The sequence below is a fragment of the Terrapene carolina genome, unplaced genomic scaffold (genome assembly GCF_002925995.2).
Source record: "Terrapene carolina triunguis isolate 2854851 unplaced genomic scaffold, T_m_triunguis-2.0 Scaffold66, whole genome shotgun sequence".
Lineage (NCBI taxonomy): Eukaryota > Metazoa > Chordata > Testudines > Emydidae > Terrapene > Terrapene triunguis.
The window spans coordinates 70,923,276-70,937,944 of record NW_020664417.1 but is presented as its reverse complement, the minus strand read 5'-3'; the positions used below and the strand labels follow the sequence as shown (position 1 = coordinate 70,937,944).

Below are 14,669 nucleotides of genomic sequence, written 5' to 3'. Positions count from 1 at the left end.
ACACACAGTAAAATTCTGACCCCACTGAGTTTTACTATTGATTTCAATGAGGCAAGGATCTCACCCCAGGTATATAAAACTTGTTCACAAAGCATATTCATCCCTAGAATACCTCTTTTTACAATAGCATTAATAAACTATTAAACTCCATTTTAAAAAAATACATATCTCAGGCCACCATTTTCACACTTGGTTGCCTAAAATTAAGACCTAAATCCATATTGAGGCACCCAAATAAGTGGCCTGATTTTCAGGAGGCTGAACTTCCCATTAACTTCAATGGGAGCTGAGGAGGCCCCTCATTTTGAAAGTTAAGCCACTTTTATTTAGATGGTCAGATATGAATTTAGGTGCCTAATTTTAGGCATCCATGTTTGAAAATGTTGGCTCACAGTTTTAGTCAGCCTCAACCTGGCCTCAGTTTCTGCATGACCAGATTGAATGGACAACCATTTACACATACAGTCATCACACAGGAGTGCGAACAGGCATCAAGATTTTGGAAACAAGTATCTTCAGTATTTTGTGGCTAAAATATATATTTGCATCTGCCAAGATGCTAACTGCATGTACAGACTATTGGCCATGTGCAATCAGAAGGCATTTTTGCACATTTGGTTTTGACAGATTAAATTATGCGATTCATGTGTCGTTTTTTTTCCCTTCTAGGTGCATTTATGCTGCTGTACGATTTAGGCTGACTCTGTGTATTGATCCATTAATACCTGCCCGGATTTAGCTCAATCATACCTGCTGCTACCCAGTCCTATGCAACCTCCTGCTGCCTCGTTAGCACTTCTCCTGCAGTCAGCTCCTGAGATCCTGGCTCTGCGTCTCTTGTGGAGAAGAGACATCTGTCCAGTCCAACCTCAGTAGCATGAGACAGTGAGCTGGAGCCTAATATTTCAGGAATTTGTATTTATATGGAAAACATGGATCTGTCCTTTCAGAGTTAGAAGAGACTCAACAGGAAGTTGGGGAAACTCACCAAGGTGGAGGACAAAGCAACCTTAATTTGGGGGTAGGTGGGAAGAGAGTCCCAAGGAAAGAATATGAAGGAAAGATTGTTGTTGTTGAAGAGGGAATGAGGAGAGTCTCTCAAGAGAGAAGATGAGTAGAAAAGAGCTTTCTAAGGAGAGGAACATTAGAGAGGGGGGACAGAGAGACCAGGGTAATACCCTGGCCCCATTGTGCCATTGACTTCAATGGGCAAGGATTTCATCCCCAGTGCTTATTCATACAGGGGAGGAAATAACCTGCTTTCATTTTTTACCGTTTTTTAATATAAAGCTTGTGATGGTGACAAAAAATTGATAGGGTTCCATCCTCTGCTGATGCAACATACACAAGGGCTCTATGTTTTTATTATGCTGCATTTATGGGTATTTTAACAGGATATAATTTGCCACACTGCTAGATTATTTTAGTACTGATTTATGGATAAGTACACACTAGGTGCTTGCTTTCTTAATGGAGTTTTGATTTTGAACTGTCTAAAATTCTTCTAACATACAGGAAATGCAGCTGGGGATACCTAGACTTCATTTTCATTTTTCTCCCTCCCCCCTCAATGTAACCTTTCACAGCCTCCTCACTTTTACTTGACTGGCTGCTGGCCTATGAGAGAACAAAGGTGTTTGCTGTTTTAAGTTGCATACATTTTTCTATGTACTCGGCTGCATGATTCAGTACTTCTGACAGCGGTATATTTGAGTTTCAGATAAGCCCTGTACCTAACAAAGAAGTTCAGGTGAGAGTTACAGCTACTGAAAGTTAGTGCTCTTCTCTGAGTAGCTACAAGCCTGATATTTTACAAATGAATAACAACAGCTAACTCTTATGGAGACTGATCCAGGGTGAAGTCAATGGGCTTTGGATCAGACCTTCGGAGCACGTTTCATCTATAGATCTCAAAGTGCTTTACAAAAGACGTATCATCGACATTTTACAGCTAGGGAACCTGAAGCACAGAAAAGTAAAGTGATTTCCCCGTGGTCACCCAGCAGGGCAGTAGTAGAGCTGGGAATAGAATCCAGGGCCCTGGAGTCCTTGTCCAGTACTCTAGCCACTAGCCCACACTGCCTCCCTTCATTGCAGTTTCTGTGGCCTGAGCTCAATGTTTAAGGCCCCCAGCAGTGTAAGGAGAAATGTGTCAGTGCTGCAGTCAGTTGAATGCGTAAGTGTCTGATACAAAGCCACTGAAAACAATGGAAAAACTTCCATTGACTTCAATGGGCTTTGGATTAGGCCCTAGAAGAGTGCTGTGAAAACCTAAAGGAGCCCAAATTGTGCAGGTAGAATAGGAGCAGGATATGGAGGAGCAGTAGGAAGAAGGCAGAATGGAAAGAACAGGAGAACGAGTACAAAAGTAGGGGACACTAGGACAGGCCACCAAAAGGAGAGGACAGGGGAGCCAGGCTGAAAGCAGCCCCCACAAGCAGACCATGATACAATGACAGCACAGAACCAGAGAAGACAGATACTCTCCATCCCTACTGGATCCAGCCTACTACCCTACTGCTACAACACTGCTACCAATCCCAGCAACAATGCCCTTTGCCCTTGCCCCATGTGTCCAGGGCACCTAGGATAGAAAAAAAGTCCCACTGCATCAGGTATTTTGAAGACTTTGAAAAAATATTTAATTAAATAGCACTTGTTCATTAGAAAAGGGCCAGTTTCAACGGTTGCTATAAAATCTCTTAAAATTAATAACATCATAGACAGAAGAAAGACCGAGCTGCTGTGTTTGTCATTAAGGGCCCAATTTCCCCTCCCCCGACAGAACTATACTTCAGGCCTTCTGGGTACAGTTTTTGAGTACCATGAAGACACAAGTTTTAAGACGTGCACTTATCGATACCTATTATTACTTCTTGTGAAAGAAATCGAAATGCTGGAGTACATACTTGTGTCACATTGTTGGCAATTATTGGTAGATGATGTACTGTATCAGATGCTGCTTCTCTAATAGATTAATATATTAATATGCATTTTTCTGATGAAGAGATGGGACCAATGCTTAATATGCTACTTATTATCTGTGACAAAGCTTTGTCTAGTAAAGCCTCACTGTTTGTTGACTGTGAATAGATTTGAAAGTCACAATTTGTAGTGTCTTTAAAAAAATTAATTTGTACAGTCAAAATGAAAATTGAAATGAAAACACATATTAGCCTAAGAGATCAGAATTATTAAGGAATGTGTGCCAAGAGATTTTTGTATGGATTTTGTTTGTTTTATTATAAGGAAAAGAGAGAAGGATGCTGTAGTTTTAGCATTAGTAATCTATCACCAAAAAAACCCCACCCCAAAACCTCTTTCAAAATGAAAATTATCTTCACAGTGCTTACAATTGCTTTTTGTCTCTGCCTCTCCCTTTGTTTGGCCCTTTCAGATTCCCGTTTTTCATACTCTTTGCGGTATTCTTCCCTCTTCAGTCTTTCATGCTGATATTCCTCATAGCTGTCATATCTAGGAAACATAACTTAATCATTAAATCAAGTACCTGAATTTGTCAAAGTAAAATGAATAATACAATTTCTGGAGCATCTCATTATCTCAGAAGAACAGAATAAAAAGTGAGCCAAATACAAACAAAACATGCTACCTGGGTCTACAACTATACGGTGATCTGGATCGTGATCTTGCATATAAAGGAGAACTTCTGTATGCTCGATGTCTACAGTGGCTGGACTCATAATAGTAACAAGATCTGTAAGAAAGAACATAAAAGGACATTTGCTTCTGTCATTTAGTATAAGTCTATTGACACCATGTTCTTGCGAGCTACATATTACTTGAATCTACAATTTCTTTGAAGCAACCAGTGAGATTTTCTAGTGACAGTTTGTGATCTCATAGCTAACTTAGGAGCCTTGGAGTGCTGTGTTTTGTTTTGTGTTTTGTAGTATCCCTTATTCATGCTAACACAGAGCACCAAGTCAGCCAGTGTGACTTTATCTTATATGGATTGCAACTAGATTGGCACACAGCAGATTTGCAGAAAATGGAAACAGTTAGCTAAGTAAATTTCTCACTGACTGCTCTGTTTATGGTCTGACTGTCTCCACTAGGAGTATTCAACATTGGCAAGTTTAAAGGACAATGGCAACAAGTGTTTTGTGTCACAATCCCATTATCTTCAAGATTAATGATCTGAAAGGCAATAAGAGGAGCTTCTCTAGATTCAGCTGCTTCTGGATTTATTTTCCTTCATGTCCATTATAAATACATTTGCATTTCTCAGACAGTACCTGGAAGAGGATCTGTTACATGGCGACCTTGATCTCGATCGGGAATATGGAGAACGGGAACAAGACCTGTGCTGAGGAAAGGACATTGATCTAGAGCGTATCCTTTGGGATCTTTGAGAAAATAAGGATTTGGGTGGAGACACTGAATCTCTGCATGGAGAGTTAAAAGAAGAGCAAGAAGGCGATACATCAAATAATGAATAGGCTTCTGTCCCATCCCAAGGGTAGCATAGTTTATCACTTTCATCTTCACTGTCATCAAAGAGGCCATCCATAGCTAGTCCTGAAGTTATAAACATAGGTAGTTTGGAGAATTGTTCATTACTATAATCACTGTCCCTCAGTTCACTGGCCTTATCTGCCTCTTCATCAAAAACAGCTTGGCTGGGGTGACCAAAGTGCTTATTCAGTTCGGCCCGGATATCCTGGTCTTGGAGCTGTTTTCGGCTGCTAGAGTGGGAACCCTGCTTACTTGCCTGTAAAGTCTCTCTCTTGTAATACTGGTCTTGTTCTAAAGAAGAACAAATCTGACACTGCCACCCAGGTGCAGAATCTTTAAATTCTTGTTGTCTGGAGTCCTGAAGTTCCTGGGATATTTTAATGTGTATTTCGGTTTTTGAATTCACAGATTGACAGTAGTCATGGTCACCAAACAGCCGCAAACTAGGCCGTTTTGTCTTTCTCTCCTCATGTCCACTGGACAGTACTGTTGTCTTGCTAAGCTGTGCATACAGCTCAGACTGTTCTGGACTCTTCTTGATTGTGTTATGTCCTTGAGAACTGGAAGACTCACTGTAGCGGGGCTTTTTTGAGGGTGGTACACTAGTCTTGCATGATGACTTCAGCTTGGGTGAAGTCCTGAAAGGATTATCTTGGTTGGCTTTGTGAGGAGGGGTTGTAGGTGGAGTTAGGCCTAAAAAAAAGAGAGAGTTTTAAACAGAGAAAAATGCTTTTCCAGAAAGCACAGATTCTTCTTTGAAAAAGAAATTAAACCAAGATTCCCTTCCCATGGCCTGAAAAAAACAACTTGCTTTCTTTAAATACCTCTGTAACCATAAATTGACTTTACTAGGATGTTATGCACCAGCAATAGTATTTAGAGTTTTGGACAGAAATGCTAACAACATCAGCAAATATTAACACGTTGCCCCAAGGTCTTCAATATTATTTTTGTCACTTTTTTTACAAGTACATCTACTACTCACTTTAATGTTGTGTGTGTGTGTGTGTGCGTGCGTGTGTATGCTGTGTGTGTATCTGTATACAGAGAGAGATAGAGTCCTGCAGTAGCTTCAACTGTATTTATTACATAAGATGTATACTGAGGAAGTTACTTTTAGCTTTCACACAGTTTGTTTTTCCCCCCAAACCAAAGAAGTCTGTCCTGAGGTCAAAGAAATTAACAGATGAAAACCTGGATGAAAGCCAATCTGGAAAAATGAAATGAATGCTACCAAAGTAACTTCTGTAATGCACAGTGCATTAATGCAAGGAACTACAGCAACTATACGACTTGACTGCAATGATTCTTTGTCTCCACAGTTCATTAACTTAGTAAACCATTGCTAATGTATGTATAATACATTCTTGTAAGCATAACTAATACATTTTGCCTAAAATGTGGTTCTGCAGCAAAAACCTAAGTGAACTGTACCAATAAATATTGCAGCCGCAATGAGCCATTCTATTTAGAACTAAATATTCGTGGAGTGTCATGAGGTGGAGAGACTGAAACTTACCTGAGTTTATCAACTAAACACATACGTAAATAAAGACTAGATAAATGTCATGTCAGTAACTACCAGGTTTTTCCACAGCACAATGATAATTTATTAAGTTACATTTCTAGACAGAGATGAAAATTTAAACATAACTGTAATCCTTAAAAAGCAGGGAGCCAAAGCTACATCCTACAGCTAATTTTACAATATTTCTGTGCAGAGAAAGTGTACTGCTCTCAAAGTTTCCTTCAGACTTCATACAAGGAGACATTCACATTGCATAAAAGGACAACTGTGTTCACAAATCTAGAACAATAGTAAATCGGGGCTCTTGTTCAAGAAAATGTTACTATTCAGGAAAGCACTTCAGCACATGCTTAACTTAGCATGCATTTACATCTCATTGATTTCCCTGTGACTTAAACATATGCTTACAGATAAGCATGTGCTGAAGTGCTTTCCTGAATCAGAGCCAGAGATAGGAAAATATCGCAAAGAGAGACAGAAAAAATATACTAGATTACCTAGTCCATCCCTTATACCAACTCTGAAGCCAATGCAGTGTACTTTCTAATGCTGTCCAGCCCAGTTTTAAAATACCCAAGCAATGGGCTTTCCATCACTTCCCTAGGGAGAATGGACAGGGAATGTGAATACAGTTTGAGAAAATGCCTATTTCAAATATGTGCAGAGTTTCCTCTTGTTTTGTATTTTTAACCATACAATGGTGCTCAGCAGATCAATACAAATGGAACATGTTTTATAGCAGTTTGCAGCAAAGAAGGAAAAGCCTCCATCAACGCATAGTGCTCTCTAAGGGACATAAATGGAGACTGGGAGTCCCACTGCATTAGCGGCAATGAATCTGCTCCAGAAAACAAAACAAAAACAGATAGGAACGGCAAGACATGAATACCTGATGCAAAAGAAAAGCCTGATTTTGTCTGAACATTTGAAAATAATGTTTATGAACTTTTCTTGTATACTAAGGCCTGCCTCTAATGCCATCAAGGGCAATGAGTCCTAATACACAAACACTGGTCCTCAAGTTAAAGCTGCCTCAGCAAACTGCTTAAGTTTTAAATTCATGATCGGTACAACTATCCCCTTCAGTTCACATCTTCCATTTTCTCCTCCTCTTTGCCTACCCACTAACAAACTAGCCAAATGGCCAATTACATGTGCATGCTGAATATTCCAGATGGGCTAATGTCAGTTGGGTAAATTGGAGAGAACAATTCCCTTTGACATTCTACACCACCATTTCTGGATTAAAAATAAGAATCAACAAATAATTAATGAGTAAATACCATTACTTTTGTCAAAATTCACAAGGAGCATTTTGATTTGTAAAATTAGACACCCCATGAGCGACCCAAGGGTTAATTACTGAATTTTTATATTTATTAAAAACAGCAACAACCCCAAATGGCCCCTTCAGGAAGAATAACCTGGGAGAATATTTATCCCCATCACTAGTTGCTGCTTTTCTCTAAACACAAGCATTTCACCATCAGCATTTGAAATATTTACTTACTTTTTATTTTTTACCAAAACAAAAACTATTTATACTGTAACATACCAAATAAAATCATTTCTGTATTCTTCCTTAGTTAAACTGGCCCTGTGTGAGCACTGGCTTTACGCACAGCGTAACTGCTTTCAGGGGTAGTGATGCTGAGCCAACCACAAAGGAGACCAAGGCTCGGTGTAGAGAAGAACCTAAAAGTCCAGGTGCTGAGCCTAGCTACTGGAGTTTCTTTCACCTGCAAAATCACGCTGGAACTGTCCTGAGGAACGGTTTCCTCAGAGCATTTTGGCACCCGTCCTTCTGCTCTTGGACAGAAGCAGAAGTGCACAAGTGAGCATAAATGAAAAATAAATTGTTCAAAAAGTTCAATGGACATTTGAAATCTGAATGAAAGGTTTGTGTTTTAGTTTACAGCAAAGCTTGGAGTTGGCTTTTGTTTTGTCTGTGTCACTGCTGAATTCTCCACCTCTAAGCCCCTCCCATGCTCAGCATCCAAACAGCTAAACTTTGAGAAAATTAATTCCGTACTTATTCATCATCAGTGTCACCTTTGCTCATCTTTACACAGTAATCTTAATTTCACACCATGATCCTAAATCAGTAGTGCTAAAATATTCTCTGACCTTTGGATTATTTCATGCACGCTGATTTCTTTGCGAATGTGTAAATTTGAGTGTTGACAGTACAAGGTATATTCCAGGCTCTCTCTTGAACTTAGCAGGTTTTGACAGATTTATGTAAGGACAGATGGCCATTACAGGCTGAAGGCTGACAAGAGGCAGTTCAGAGCATTGTTAACACACTTGCACAAACTCTCAGCAGTGCAGCACTGTGCAGAATGTAATTCAGACTATAGCTTTTTTATTGCTGCCTATTTTCTTTTGTCAAAAGAGCCTGCTGTGCACAGCAACAAATGGCTGCCATTACCCAGAATGTAATGGGTGTCAGACAAATCACGTAACACAAACAATCAAGAGTATGTAGGTCATATTTCAACAGAGCACAACCTTAGCAATATTTATGATTACTGCATTGAAATGTGCTCTATAATAAACAAGTACCTCTACATCACTCACACTTATGTACTTCTGCACAGCAAATCTGTTAGAAGTGGTACATACGCTACAATCATCCCCTTTAAACAGTCTTTTTTTTTTTTTTTTTTTTTTTTAAGTAAAAGGCAAGTATTTTTTTCATGACATGCTATAAAACCATTTTCTTTGTAGGGACTTTTCTTTAATTGAATGGCTTTGGAAAATGGTAACTTTGTACTTTGCCTCGCTCCATCTATATACTATGAACTCACTCAATGATCTCTGCTTTAAAATAGTGTATATGCCAAATGAGCACCACTTCTTATATCTGTGCGACAACAGACTTTCATATGTATGCCAGCTCCGCCAGCTCAGCTCAGTGACCTGTTTTATAGAAAAGTCTGTGAGGACAGGCAGAAGTTTTCATATCACCTAGATGCATTCCATGAGCTGCAGTAGAGAAAACTTAGTAACTCATTTGGCTCAGCTAGGTTTATCAGAATAAATTAGGGGAATACATTTACAGTAAATGTCACATCTTGACTTTTTAAGACTCATTTACAATGCTGTTTCATATAGGCAGCAAAATCTAATGTTACTGTTAGCATTTAAATGTTTGATGATGCTTCTGCTTGTTGGTATATTTTTGGAGCCTTCACATCCTTCAGGAAATGCATCTCGATGAACCTTTGTACAAGCGCACTGAGGTTCTGAGGGTTATTAAAAATGGATTCCTTTATATCTTATGAGTTTGAAAATGGGATTATCAAGAGAAACATTATTTAAGGCCACTTAAAGCACTGAATGCAAGATAATAGCCTGATTCAGTAAAATAATCGGTAGAGCTTTTGTACAGCACAAGACTGCAGAAGCCAGGAAAATATAATAAAATTAAATAGCCATCATATAATAAAAAACTACATGCTTGTTGAGCAGTCAGTTTAATCTTGTTGTCACTACCGCAGAGGATAAATATAGACCCTGAAAATATCTAATAATTTACTAGATTTTATTCCCTCTGGACTAATATCTCTCTTTCTCTGTCTCAAGTACCAGAAATCATTTTGAGGCCAAACAAGTTTTTGCCTGGTAGAATTTAAGTATTTGTTCTGACAACCAAGCGGCTGCTCAGGTCTAGCGATGGGTGAATACTGGGGTTTGCAAAAATGCATGTGAATTCCAAATCACTATTCAATCTCTGTTCACACACTTTTTTGTCAGATTTTCTGAGTGACCAAATTTTGACTGCATGAAAATTTTGGGGAGAGTTTTTACTCACATAAATACAGGGATTTGTGTGTAAAGGAGTGTCATCATTCTGCAAGTGTTCACTGAGCCCCCCTTGATATACCTTATACAGTGGCTTTGTGCTTTGGGGACAGAGCGTGTTAGGAGGCAGGGAGAGTTGAGAAAGCCATTGATTTTCAAAAAACCATAAGCAGCAGTGGCCAGATACTGAGGCATGGGGATCAGCACCTGGGAACGACTGCCCTCTGCAATCACTTCTACACACAGCATAGGTCCCCAAGCATACCCCAACAGTCACTTGATCCTCACATCTGTGGTTAACAAAGGGCTGTTGACAGGGAGGAATTCCTCAACTATGATAATGTCAGAGGAAATTGGGGATAGGGGAGGAAGCACCAGAGCTTGTCAGGAAGGACCAGGCCACAGGCCCTTTGGCCAGTGAGCAGCATAAAGCAGAGATGTGGCTTACCACTGGGTGTTGCTTTTGCTTGGCAGGAATGAGTCATGGATAGGAGAGAGCAAGAGCTTACTGTAGTTGAGTGGCTCCTGAAGACAGACAGGGGTAATGCAGAACCAGCAACAGCCAATGAGGAGGGAACAGAACCTGCTTACACGGGTCAGGCTTGTTTCTGGCCTATATGAATGATACTCCAGAAGCAGGGACTGCTTGGCATGATGCCCTATGCCCCACTCCCGTTTGAGACCTAGCGAAAGGGGCTCTGCTGCCCCTTGCTGCTCCTGCCTCTGGTTCTGCTGCCAGTCAGGAGGACTGTGCTGATTATGGTGCTGTTGAGCTGGATACTGTTGCTCCTTCTGATGACAATCAGCAACAAGAGTCTCCATGTGCTGCTACAGCTCGAGCTACTGCTACTCCTGCTTCTAGCCAAGCAGGATTCTCCTTCTGCTCCTAGGATTGCAAGAGGGTATGCTGCTAGTACACCCGCATGATCCTACTCCAGTTAAATGACTCCTGGTACATTTATACCCTGTTGCTAGCTGACTGTACAGCTTTCTCCAGACTCCATAAGCAGCTCTGAATCAACAACTCAGTTTAGCCTTAGCATGAGCCGGTTTAACTCCACTGGAGTTGTTGCTGATGACACCACGTGGGGCATTTGACCCCCTGTATTTACTCTATACACTCCAGCAGTCCACAGTGCTTTGTGACATACACACATGTTCCTTTAAGAAATTATTTCATGCCTTACAATGTAGAATGTGTGTAATATGATTAAGGGCAGAGAGGTTTTATTGTTTTAACCAGCAATAAGCCTAGGGAGCAGTGATTTTAAGTAGCAACGGACTTGATGTTTAATTGTAGTGTATTTGGTGTATGTCCCAGGCTAAGAACCTCTTACACATGTGCTGTCTCCTCTAAAACCTTTTTTTTTAAACTTCCTGGAGTTATATGAAGGTTGTAGGCAATATTGGAATTATAAAATGGAAATTATTTTTTCAGTTTTAGAACGGGGAAAAAAAGTACATGTCTGTATAATATGCAGCCCCTTCTAAAGAACAATTTCATTTAGGTAAGAGAACAGTTTTTAATTCAATTTTACGTATGTGTGATGAACACTGATGGCTGGAGTGGGGAATGCTTTAACTTCTTTATTTATTTATTTATTTATTTTTCTAATGTACAGTTAATTCATTGGTGAGGGAACCGAAGCTGCTTTCAACAGAGAGATCAAGGCAGCTGCTATTTATACTAACATACTTTGTGCTTCCATAGTGCAAGCAACACCACTAATGGTCCTTTCAGTTCAGCAGTGAGATCAAGGCAACTACCATTTAAATTATAATAGACGGTGCTAGTGCTGTATGAGCTGACTGAGCAATGCAGTCATCTGGGTAGAATTTGGAGTTGCGAGGGTCTTTCTTTATACTACTGTTAAGTATTATTAATCATTACTGCTACTGTTATTTTTATTATTGATTAGGCCCTGACCCTGCAAAGACTGCCCACTTAGATTGTTATCTCTTCTTTGTGTTTTATGTGCTTGTACAGTACCTAGCACAGCAGGGCTGGGGTCTCCAGGCGCTACCACAATACATACAATAAATAAATAATAATACACTGGAAAATGGGTCACTTCCACTCACCTGTCTGCACATTGCGTAGGTACAAAAAGGCACAAATTAATACAATGAAACACAAAAAAAGGTGACTATTTGGAAGTAAGAGAGAAACAGCTATGATGTGGCACCTGGCAGGAGTGCTGCTAGGTAGTCTTCTATACTGTCTGTAAACCAAGTGTCAACTCCCAAGGCCAGTATTCTTCCTCTCTTTTTTGACCCCCTCCCCAGCCCACTTATTAAGTGACTGAAGTGACATGGTCTCCCGAAAAAAGGCAGGGTATACCCATGTTATAATGCTCTTGTTCACGTAGCTCAAGCAATGGTGGCACTTACTCATCAGCACATACAGTATTTTTACCTGCTAGTGCTACACATGGTTGGATTGCATGAATATAGACTTTACTTTTTTCTGCTACACACAGAGGAGAATCAATGGAATGAACCTGGGAATACCAGAGCATTTCCAACTGTCATGACTTGTGGCACCATTACAAAACCTCAAGTCATATTGACTTCTTATTTCTGGCCAGTCTGCTGATGTGAAGTGAAGGCTGCTGATTTTCTGGTCTGGAATGGATGACAGCTTGCTCTTCGTAGAGCCATTTCAACAACTATCATGTAGAACTTCATCATGTCACCACCTCCTCCTTCAGATGGTGGCAGGAGAATCCAAGCCTGAACATAGCGTTGCTGCTGTGCCTCACAAAAGGTTGGTCTTGTCCTGACGTGCTTTGCAGTGACGATGAAGGTGATTCCTGAGCCATTCTGATGCTCACCTGGTTTCCATGAGTACACACTGTAGATTATTCTGGTTTTGCAAAGATATCTGATCTGATTTCATAAAGATGAGGTCCATTGGGAGGAGGGAAGGTGTCTTTTACATCATATAGCATCTTTGTTCACTGACTGGGTTCAAAGGCAAAAGACTCCCACACACATGATTGTGCTGTTATGTGGATTACCAAGTGCTATATCCTGTGCTGTCTGGGTGCTATACTGCAGAAGTCAGATACCAGCAGCACACTATGGGGAGCTGTTCCTCCCTACCCACTAGTACCACCTGCCCTGGGATGCTCCACTGAAAGAACCTTATGTTCCTTCTGTTCCCAAGAGATCAAATGTCATCATTCTAGAGATAAGATGGTTGAGGTAATATCTTTTATCGGACCAAGCTTGTCTTGAAAACTCGTCTCTCTCACCAACAGAGGTTGGTCCAATAAAAGATATTACCTCACCCGCCTTATGTCTCTAATATCCTGAGACCAACACGGCTACAGCAACCCTGCATACCATTTTAGTTTGACATTATAATTAATTATTATTATTATTTATTTGTATTGCATTAGCACCGAGGAGCCCCGGTTATGGCCCATGACCCCACTATACTCGATGCTATATAAACGCAGAACCGAAACATGGTCTCCTGCCCAAAATACCTTTTTTTCCTCACTTGAATAAGGAGACACTAAGCCTGCAGATTATCAAGATGCCGCGTTTATGTTTAAATGCTGAATTAACGAAGCAGCTTCTAAAGAAGTGAAAGGATGATTTTGTGTGCATGAAATCAATAGTCCAAAGTGCTGTTACAAACTTAGAGCCAGACCCTCAACTTGTATAAATCAGCCTTTGACTTCAGTGGAGCTATGCTGATTTACACCAGCTGTAGATCTGACCTTCATAGAACACTGCTACAGTTTAAGTAATTTATATCTCAGCGTCCGCCCTTGTACATGTTCATGAATGAAACACATCTCTACTACACTGTCCTTTAGTATTGTGCTGTGCAGGGAGGCAATAGTCTCTCTCTAAACAATGCTGGTGCAACTACACCCATGATCTTGTGCTCAGTTCTGGGCACCTCATTCCCATGATAATACAGGCAAACTGGAGGGCATTCAGAGGAAAGCAACAGAAACAATCATAGATCTGGAGGAACTGACTTTTGTGGGCAAAAGCAAATGAGTTAAACATGTATAGCCTGGTGAAATGTCAACTAAAGGGGAACAAGATAAAAGTCTACAAATACCCGAAGGATGAAAACACCAGAGAGCAAGGAGAGGAATGATTGAGATCGCTCAATAGGAGGTATCAAGAAGGTTAATGGGATGAAATTAAGAAAAGGAAAGATTAAGATGAATATCAGAAAAACATTCTGTTTAGGCTGTGGTATGGTCTCCCAAGGAAAAAGGAAGAAACTCTGTCGTTTGTGGCATTTAAATCTAGAACTGACCAAAATGTGCAATGGCATTTAAATCTAGAACTGACCAAAATGTGCAATTAGCATCATACTGACTCAATGACACAACTTTTCCATCTGCAACCTCTGTACTCTGTGCTGTCAGATCTGTATTTGAAAAACAATGCTCAGCACCACACAAATCTCTGAGGGAATGGGGAAACATTCCAGATAAATGCTTTCATTCACATTTTTCCAGAAACTGTGCTCTGCTTGTAGGTTTGAAGTCAGTTTTAAACATACCCCATGTGAGGCAACTAGGTAAAAAGTCAATGCTAAACCATTAAAATTAATCCCTTGAAGACCTCCTTAACATCCCACTATACATTTCTTACCAAATAAAAAAAAAGTCAAGCTTACAGAAAAAAATGTTCATATTCCACATCTCTCACCTGCAGTTCCAGAGAGTTCCACACTTAAGGTTTGTTCAATAGTCTTGTTCTCAAATGGGGAACCCTTGGGATCACTGGAAGACAGGGCACATTTATAAAAACAAGCTGAAATGGAGTTGCTGTAGCCAAAATGTATTAAAGCCCCCTCCCTTTTGTAAACTTTTACATTTCA

At 40.2% G+C, this 14,669-nt stretch overlaps 1 protein-coding gene across 1 annotated transcript in view; it reads right to left on the bottom strand.

The window, feature by feature from the left end:
• PPARGC1A (PPARG coactivator 1 alpha) overlaps window positions 1-14,669 on the bottom strand; it is a 71,681-nt gene that overhangs the window by 14,774 nt on the left and 42,238 nt on the right. Inside the window, exons 7-10 of the mRNA XM_024217131.2 lie at window positions 14,498-14,571; window positions 4,257-5,169; window positions 3,611-3,715; window positions 3,354-3,474 (exon numbers count right to left, since the gene is read on the bottom strand). Coding sequence (XP_024072899.2) covers window positions 3,354-3,474; window positions 3,611-3,715; window positions 4,257-5,169; window positions 14,498-14,571 — 1,213 coding nt within the window. The remainder of the gene's footprint in view (window positions 1-3,353; window positions 3,475-3,610; window positions 3,716-4,256; window positions 5,170-14,497; window positions 14,572-14,669) is intronic.